Source organism: Pollachius pollachius (assembly GCF_949987615.1).
Source record: "Pollachius pollachius genome assembly, chromosome: 5".
In the NCBI taxonomy this organism is placed as follows: domain Eukaryota; kingdom Metazoa; phylum Chordata; class Actinopteri; order Gadiformes; family Gadidae; genus Pollachius; species Pollachius pollachius.
The window spans coordinates 10,673,928-10,683,783 of NC_136938.1; the positions used below are offsets into that span (position 1 = coordinate 10,673,928).

The 9,856-nt window shown below is 43.6% G+C and overlaps 1 protein-coding gene across 1 annotated transcript; it reads left to right on the forward strand.

Annotated features, from left to right (window-relative positions):
* The first annotated feature begins 2,071 nt into the window (after positions 1 to 2,071).
* fbxo22 (F-box protein 22) lies at positions 2,072 to 9,856 on the forward strand. The gene is made up of 7 exons (XM_079737080.1): positions 2,072 to 2,260; positions 2,704 to 2,836; positions 3,239 to 3,326; positions 5,167 to 5,265; positions 5,592 to 5,744; positions 7,232 to 7,397; positions 7,977 to 9,856. Exons 1-7 carry the CDS (start codon positions 2,130 to 2,132, stop codon positions 8,368 to 8,370), a joined length of 1,164 nt encoding a protein of 387 aa, XP_079593206.1. The 5' UTR covers positions 2,072 to 2,129; the 3' UTR covers positions 8,371 to 9,856.

Consider the following 9,856-nt stretch of genomic DNA (forward strand, 5'->3'; position numbering starts at 1 on the left):
GCTGCACAGGGTTCTGTTTATGGGAGCCTAAAACACCCGGACACCCACCATCATTACTAAATCAAGTCTATTATTTTGCTGATATGTCAAACATCCAATAATCAACTACACCCCCCATCCCGCTGCGTTTGGTTAAAGTTGTAATGTTGACGTATGAGAATGAGAACGAGGGAGGCGTTGAGTCTGAGCCGTTCATTCCATGATTCTACCGGAAACTCGACTGAACGAACGAACTAACTAACGAACGAGGGGCTGAGTCTGACTGACTCAGAGAACCGTGTATGATTTGATTCACCGCTACCGGAAACTAGACTGAACGAACGAACGAACGATTCGCGAACGACTCCTCTTGGCGAACTGAATGACGCGAACTGGTTCGCGGAAACGAATCAATAAATCCATCTCTACTCTCGACCTTGGCGGCCGTGTGTTTGTCCGTGTGTGTGCGTGCATGTGTATATACACATTATAAATATTGTCGTGAGATCCCCATATTAACTGTAGACTATTTGATGGTATGAAGTACAACTATGAACAAACTTCTTGCCCAGGTTTTGGGCTTCCAGAAGTGCTTGTAATCGACAATGGGCCACATTTTAATTTAGGGCTGCACAATTAAGTACATAGGCCTAGTAATCGTGATTTTGGCCTATACAATTGACAATTCGAGAAAATTGAAGTCATAATAATGATAAATGTATTTTTGTATGCCTATTATTCAAATCTGTTAATTTCTTATTACATTCGCAATTTAAGTGTTTCTTATAATCATGCAACAAATCGTGCACATTTAAAATCGCATTGTGTCATATTGAGCCCCTCCCAGTTATTAGATGCAGGAGACTTTCAGAATTCGAAAAGGGCTGGCTGTCGTGAGTGGGAGCCTGGTGCTTAGTGTCATTCATTTCATCATTATGGGCCTGTCTAGTGAACAATGCTATACAGAAATCAATCTCCTATAGATGTAGAAGCTGTAATGCATATCCAACACAGACAGCTGACATGGTTCAGCTACACTTGTACCTGTCCTTTTATTTATTTCCGACAGTAATTAACATGAAGAAATGTATACATAAAATATACATCTGACATGGCCAGCAAGATTAATGCGGGAAATATTTCCATTGATTCTAAATAAGCCAAAGCAATGACTTCTGGGGAATTCAAGACCGAATCGAGTAGGCTAGACCGCGTCTGCGTGTTTGGAGTTGTTGGAAATTGGAAGTTGGAAGCTATACTGTGGAAGTTGGAATCTATATTCTGTCGCCATCAGTGATGGTGACAGAGAAAGAGTTCCTTATGAACTTGGATTCGGATGACGTGGAAAGGGTTTGCGGAGAAGGGCAAGCTCTTTTGTACTTTGTTAACTGCTACGGCAGTAAAGGACTGGGCGGTCTGGCATTCTGGCAGATGTCAGAGGGGCCGCGGGCTCTCGTGGGCCGTTTGAGGCGGCCGGCCAATCAGAGAGTGGAATGATTGTCACAGCCGCGCGGCCCATTCATCGAAAACGGCGGCCCCGTAACATCTCGGCCCACTTTCAAGCATCAATACAATCCGACAGCCAAATTTCTCCAAGTCCCTCAATGTTTGTTTTTTTTCCGTGCGTGAAAAGTTGTATCTGCGAGTTACGCGCGCGGGCACGCGCGGGCCAGAAATAACTATAGGTGGCGCTATAATATGCACATTAAGTGCAAAATACTAAACTGGCTGCCATTTCCACCAGGAGAGTGCAATATGCATGAAACTTGCTCTACATGCACCAATTGTCATGATGAACAACTCTCAGACTCTGACCCATAATAATAATAATAGGAGAGAATACAATAGCGTTCATGCGTGTTTTGTAGGACCCCTAATAATACTAACGATTACAATAGGGTTCCTACGTTTTTCGTAGGACCCCTAATAAATGGAAATCACACAGACCTTGTGAGCATGCCTATGGCTCTGGCACTTTTTTCTTTCTTTTTTAATGCATGGACTCATCCTCTCCACCAGAGGGCACGAGCCCCCTCCCCGGTTTCGTGTTCAGCGTGCGAAGAGGAAAAAGGGTTCACAGTTCAAACAGCTAGGTAACGCTGGGACCGTCAACACGACTGTAGGGAAGATATCTGATATATAACCAAGTAATGGATTTAAACCCCGAATCTTCTGGGACTTCTCAAGACTTCAAGGCCGAGTACATACTGAGTAATGTTGCAGAGGTGGTGGAGAGGATCCTGACTTTCGTCCCCACTAAGTCCCTCCTGCGGATAGCTAGGTAGGCTAGCGTTAGCACACCTGGGACCCGAACTGATGGTCGCTAACGCGCATTCTAGCCCACTGTTTACGTCGTCAATGTATTGGTCACATACCCAGGAGCACTCGTATACAATGTGTGGCGAAATGCCCTTGTTGGTGCATATATAAATGTAAAGTAGTCTATTAATGAATGTACATTTTGAAAGTTAATGTAATGATCTAATACGAGGAGTGATGTGTGTATATCACGCTAGTGAAGTGATAGTGTCGACCAAAATGGATCATTATGCGTTTATTTATTGTTAAATCCAGCACTTTTCTACTTAGTCGAATAGACTCATATACATATACAAAGACATAACCCACAAACGTAATAAAACAAAACATGTTTTCTTGTAACAGCCATGCACTTTTAATATAACGTGTAGTTGGCATTTCTTCTGTCTTGTTTCCACCGCTCAGTGTGTGCAGGCTGTGGAGGAACTGTGCTCGCAGGGTGCTGAGGACCCAGCAGAGGCTGACCTGGGTGTCAGCCTTTGGCCCATCCCTCCCTTATGTCCACGTTCTGTGTGGTCGTCTCTCCGAGGAGGTGGAGGTACTTGAATAGCATCCATTCCTTCAAAGGGTTTTTGGTTTGTAGTGTCCAGTAAGATGCGTGGTCATTGTGGACAACCAGATTCTTGCGGTCAGGCAATGGTCGACTAATTAATATCAAATATAATATAAATCTAAAATAGGTATCAACATCCTAATCGCAATACTTTCGTAAGGGCATCCCCTTAATTGTAGGCTCTAGACATCCCAAGTAGCAATGTGTATTGTCAACTGTTGGTATTGATGCTTGATCAAACTTAATTTAATTAGAAACCCCTGTTAAGACTGATACAAGTAACAATCATGATTTGGGAATTTTGCTACCTATGCATATGCTGCTTCCGTTATGTGTATTTTAAGAGGGGATAGTTATGACATAAACATGTTCACTGTGTGTTTACAGAAAGTGTTCCTCTTGCCTAAAACTGTCCTTGCTGTTGTGGACAGTCAAACCTTCGACGGACAAGTATCTTGCTACAGACAGAATAAAGGTCAGTGCAATAACATCTTGAATGTGTTCTGCTTTATGTCTCATTCTACTGATGATTTTTTTTATGATTGATTGTTGTTATGGCATTCTTATTCTGAGATGTCCTTTGTGCAAGTCAAAATATGAGCACAAGTTTAAATGTTTTAGACAGGACTGATATGTGTATATGTTGGCATAAAAGTGCTTCCAAAACAAATGCATCTAGGAATTGCATACATTTAGTTTCTAAAGTGCAAAAAGTAATCAAAGTCAAATCGATGAAGAGATGGCACATAGTTTGATATAACTAAAAGGGCAAATCTAAATGTCCTGTAGATTAGACCAGATACTACCTTATTGGTCCCAGACAGGACATTTGAGAGCTGTACTGGTAACACGGTACTTGTTTGGTGTGTATTACATATTTGCACACCAAATTAAGTTCCACTGACAGATGACCTCTTATAGGTCATCTTTATAATTTTGGCACAACATGCAATTAAAATCTGTGTCACGTTCTATAAAGGTCCCATGGCATGAAAATCTCACTTCATGAGGTTTTCTGACATAAATATGAGTTCCCCTAGTCTGCCTATGGTCCCCCAGTGGCTAAAACATGCGTTCGGTGTAAAACGAGCACTAGGTGTTCTGCTCGCCTTTGAAAAAACGGAGGCTCAAGTGCGCTGATTTGGAATGTGGTCTCATATGTCATCATAAAGGATCTAAGCTCCTCCCCTTTCTCTACCTTGCCCGCCCAGAGACGTGTTATGGTGCATAACATGTCGGTTCTTTGACTTCTCTTGTATTTCCACAACGAGACTGTAGTTGGGGTTAACTCAGCCATGGTTGAGAAGGAATTGGGGGAAAGGAACTTTGGCTTTGATTCCCTGAAGGACATGAACCACGATATGGAGGAGAAAGGGGTTGTTGCCCACGATATCTCCCGCTTGAGCCCCGCTTCCCATTGCCGAGGGACCACCGCCTCGGTGCTGCAGGAGGCGGTGGTGCCTAAGCGCTGACCGCTACTGAGGCAGCGAGGCTCCGACGGGAGACAACCGCGGTCAACAATCCCTTTCTCCTCCATGTCGTGGTTCAGTCTACTTCAGATTGATGTGGACGTGGAAGAACCAGAGACGTCGTAGAAACCGACGCGGTCGTTTGGTCGAGATTCATAATATTGTCTGGAGGCTCACACAGCTTTTACCGTGATAATATATATTATATGATATAGATATCTATGTATTATATGACATTATTTAGATATAGAGCTCCAGGACTCCCGTGTGTTCTAGAATATTTACACAACATGGCTAATGGCTGTGTGCGCCTCGCCATTGCGATACATCCACTGTAAATAGAGCATGGTACCGTGGCCGCAAGCTGCTCAGGGCCACACCCCCACCCTCCTCTCTCCTCCTCAGTTGCATTAAAGCTACAGACACCGAAACGGCGCATTTGGGGAAAGCTCAATGTGCAACTGGCTCGTAGTGGCTGTAATTCTGCACCACGGCTGAATTTCGGGAACGTCTTCAAATACTGTGTTTGGGGCCTACTAATATCTATATTAAAGCATCCATAAAGTAGCATGCCATGGGACCTTTAACAAAAAAGACAAGTAAACAATGCACATGTTCAAATATAAATCCTTGATTATAGCATGGTGTAATAACATCTGTGCACACCATTGTCAGTAGAGCATCTAAGAATAGATTACATTTTTGGATATATGATGTGATACCTGCACATGTTTTCTTTCAATGGGTCAGTCGGTTAGTGTACAGAATATATATTTTTTTATTAATAAATACAGTGCATTAACCGGCTAGCTCTATTCATAACGTTTTTTTCTCTGGACCCTGAAGCGAAGAAGAGTCGCCACAGTCCAGACACGGTGGAGGAGCTCAACCACCTCTTCCCCAGGAGCTGTGACTTCCTGGGCATCACCGCACCGGGGATAGTGTGTACGTGTTTCCCCTTTGTCTTCTCTCTATTCCTGTTCCAATCCGGAAAGAGGAAGCGTTCTGCTTTTATTGTGTTTTAATATGTGTAACATCACTTTACAACATATACCCAAAAACTACCTCAACGTTAATTGCTCATCAATTATGAAGTTGAATTTGAAAAGTTACCAACAACAGTTAAATCCACCCTTGAACCGACCACTTAAAAACCAGACATTTAATAGATTAAATAAAAAAAAGGGTCAATGGCTGCTGCTTTTGTTTAAAACCAGGTGTGCATAAAAAACACTGTGGTAGAATGACCGATGGCTTTCCCTTTTCCACAGTGACCCCTAGTGGTTCTCACTCTGGCGCCCCTGAAGAGCACCAGGACGGAGACGCCGGCTTTGCGCTGATGTTCCCCAGCATTGAGGGAGTCAACATCAGGCCCTTTCACTTCTGCAGGAAGACCTTCTCTGAGACAGCCCTACAGGAAGCAGGTGGGCAGCCTCGCCATATATGTTGTTGCCTCAGCAACAGGCTGCAATCCTTTCTCGTTGCTCTTTGTGGTAGTTTTATAACATTGCTGATGAAAGTGCTTAAAACCAGGAAATCCATTGAACACGACTCTGCCAGTACTCACTGAATGTTGATAGTAGGGCTGTCCCCTGAAAGTCGATGATTCGAATCATCAGTCGGGAAATCCCGCAGTCTTCCTTTATTTATTTATTTATTTTTTCGTCAGTGAGTGGTGTGCATTAATAAAACTAAAAATAGAAAACATTAAAATGCACAGGAATAATATTTATATGGATTATAATGATATATTTTAGAAGGACTGATGCGGCACGACATGTGCTGAAATGGATACAAATTGAAACCAGAACGGTTGGTGCACGGACGGTGGTGGTTTAACTATAGCAAATATTACCATTGCCTATAACCATGTCTCAGAAGACGTCAAAAGTGTGGCGACATTTAAAAATAGGCCTACATATAAACAAACAATACAATAATTACGACTTCGTCTCCGAAGAGACAGCTAGGGCCGTGCCGAAAGGAGAGAGAGTGAGAGAGAAGGTTAGGAGCGTTACTTTGTGTATTTTCAAAGAGTTTTTATTTGATCTCAGTAAAAGACCGTACCTATAGTGTACACGTGTCAGACCATATGCATGAATCGACACATTTATTGTGACTTTTTATTATTCTTCTGCAGTTGGTGCTGAAAATAAATGGCAAACTGCGCGTACAGATGCCACCGCAGGCTTAATATTCACCATTTGCATCATAGCTCTAATGATAATAATAAAGAGAAGCTTTATTTAGACACTGTCCATGTCACTATGGCGATTGATTCATTGTAACTTTGTTTGCTAGACAGAATCTCGCAGAGGGAAGCGGCTGTCTCCCCTTACATTATTGCTACATTTTCTCTAGCAGCGCAGTCAGCGTGGCGACACAGCGCTGTGTATTCTTTCGGGCTCAATAAATGCAATCAGATCGTGAACACGGGCTCATATAGTGGATTATCCACTAGTCTATACATGAGCCCCGTGTTCATTATCGGACCGCATTACGGGCAGGAGCCTAATTAAAACCCGACAGGAATAAGTTGGCTACAATTCCGACAAGTTTGATTGACAGAAAACTGTTCAGGTGAGAACGTAATGAGCGCAACGCGCAAGCATATATAAAAGGCCTATAGCCTACCAAAACAGAGTGTTAATAGAAAGAAAACTCATTTTTTAAACCCCCAAAAGACCTGCCCCGCACGGCCGCCGAATAGTCGAATCTCTGATTAGAATCGAAGATCTGATTAGACTCAAAAATTCAGAGTCGGGGACAGCCCTAGTTGATAGTCCATCAACATTGCCATTGCAGAAATACAATGGCTTGGCAATTTCAAGCCATTCCTGGGCCAAAAGACTAGGCCTCTCAACATAATGTGTCATGGTCTTTCGTGACATTGATTCCTGTGCCCACCCAGGACTGGTGGATAACCCCGACCTGCGCGTGGTCCTCCTGTTCGTCTATGAGGCGTACAAGACCGGAGGCACTCGCTTCCTGAACCAAGTGCTGGAGCCGCTGGCCAAGAGCAAAGCACTCATCGCTGGAGGAATCGTAGAGAGCGTCTTCTCTCCCCCGAGACAATGGTGATTTATTTATGCCTTCCCACCCATTTGACCTATCCTGGGGACCGTCACGCGACCTCACGTTTAGTTAACTATGTAATCGGGGCCAATCAGGTTCTGTGTCCTAGTTGATGGCGTAACCAATCAGGTTCTGCGTCGTAGTTATTGACGTAAAATACAGGCCTCCGTTGGCCAAACAGTAATGGCGTCTCCTCGAGTTCCTTAGTGAGTTCCTTAGTGTTCCTCTTTATCCGGTGTGTCCACAGAACAGCATATTTGATGGCGGCACATGTTTTGTTATGCTGTTTGGCTGAAGGAGTTTGTCTTTCAAGACCAGTACTCTCACCCACTGAAATCGATGTGGGTGGCTTGAGGTCCAGGCTGGTCCATATAAGTTCTGTGAAGTTCAGAGTTTAACCAGGAGGCAAGTCTCTAATGAGTTCCCTACTGCAGACTCCTGATGCTTGCTTTGTTGCCCTTTCCGTTGTCCTTTTTCTTTCCATGAATTAAAACGTGATCTCTGCTCCTCTCGCTCCATCTCCACTCTCCCGTCTTCTCGCTCTCCTCTTCTCCGCTCCGCCCCATCCTTCGGCCGCCCAGCTGTGGCCTGGGGGCCTACGGTGTGGTGGGCCTGGCCCTCAGCGGGCCCCGGGTACAGGGGGCCTCTGTGCTCCTGGAGCAGGACGTGGGCACCCCCCAGGAGGTAGAGGCCACCATCCAGCGGCTGAAGGCGGCCAGCCTCCCCGAGCGTAACACACTGGGCTTCATGTTTGCGTGTGTGGGCCGCGGCCACAACTACTACAACAACATGGGCAACGTGGAGGCGGACGCCTTCCGCAAGGTGTTCCCCAACACGCCCCTCTTCGGCCTGTTCGGGAACGGCGAGATCGGCTGCGACCGCATCGTCAAGGAGGACTACACGCTGTGCGACGGCGACACAGAGAGTCTGCAGCACGCCTTCACCACCGTCATGACCCTGGTGCATCTTGGGTGATGCCGGACTCTCACCGCACGCACACACAAACACAAACAAACAAACAAACAAACAAACAAACACACGGACCCCCGCCGGAGCCCAACGGCCATCCCTAACAGACTGGACATTCCAGTGATTACAGGTGTAGCGAAGGCTCGCTCGTTGGTCATTCAGCCTTTCCGTTTGACACGGAATTTCGATGTTTTTCTTTTTTTTAACACATAGGTTTTTTCTACATTTTGGACACACTGATGCCGGTTGTAGTGTAACACGGCAGTCTTTAGAGAAAAGAATGCTAAAAAAAATATACAAACTTATGTATATATTTCCCTGATGTATACATATTTAAAGCATATCTTCAGATTTAGACTTCTCTGACTGGTTTACTAAGTCAGGTTAACTAGTTGGCTAAAATGGTGTTTTGTTTTTTCCATTTCTTACACATCAACACAGGCTTGATTTAGCAAAAAACACATCCTATTGACATAGGCACTTAACATGTTATTGTTTAACATATGTAAAATAGCTTTTATTTCTAATGATGCCATGTACAGACTTTATCACACAATGATTAATGTATGCGCTCAGCCAGAAGCTAGGTTGTGGTAGCGGTACTCGCCCCTAGCTTCTAGGTTGTATACAGGTGAGGTACTCTGTAAGGCAGGTTGTCATGGAGACCTTGTTTTGTCAGTATTGGTCGTGAAGGGAAAGAATGTGGAGTCTGTAGTCCGGACAACTTGTCGTCTGAGAATACATGGTCAACGGGTGCTCTTCTTGAAATGTGGGCCATCTGTTTTAAGGATGGGTCATTCATTTGCTTTAACAGGGTATGTAACAAAGGGAGAACATGAGTATAAAGTGTGCGACTGAAAGGTTTGAAAGCCCTCTCTGAATGAAGATGGTTTTGTTAAAGGTTGTTGTATTTACCTTTTAATAGGTATCATGAAGGATTGACATGATGTGTTTAGATATTTTCCCCCTGAGCTGTTTGCTAGACAATTTGAGGACAGGATCAAAATGTTTTTACTTTAAATATTGTCAATATTCAAGAGATGCCTTTATTTCCTATAACAGTGCCTAAAAGCTGTTGGATTTATATTGAAACTTTTCAGCGTTTTCCATTTTGTAAGAAGTGACAATTAAATCCATTTAATCGCTGCAAAACGAATATTGATACATGTGCAATTTACGCTTTAATTCGGTCATATTGTCTCTTTATTCTTTAAAAGGAAGCTTTAAATTAATATTTCCAACGCTGGCTGTCCGATAGCTGTAGGTAAATAAATGTGCAATTATCCAAAATAAGTTAATATCTAAAATTGACCTGCATTTCTGATTATAGTGTTTCTATCTTCAAGCCGTGTTTGGCTTGATTGAATAATATTTTTCATGCACATGCACTTTTCAGTAGAATGTGCCATATCAACTCCTTTTGAATTGATCGTAGCCTACTCTCCGTTCTCCCATGCTGTTCATTTATTCAATAAATATATTTTGAATCCCA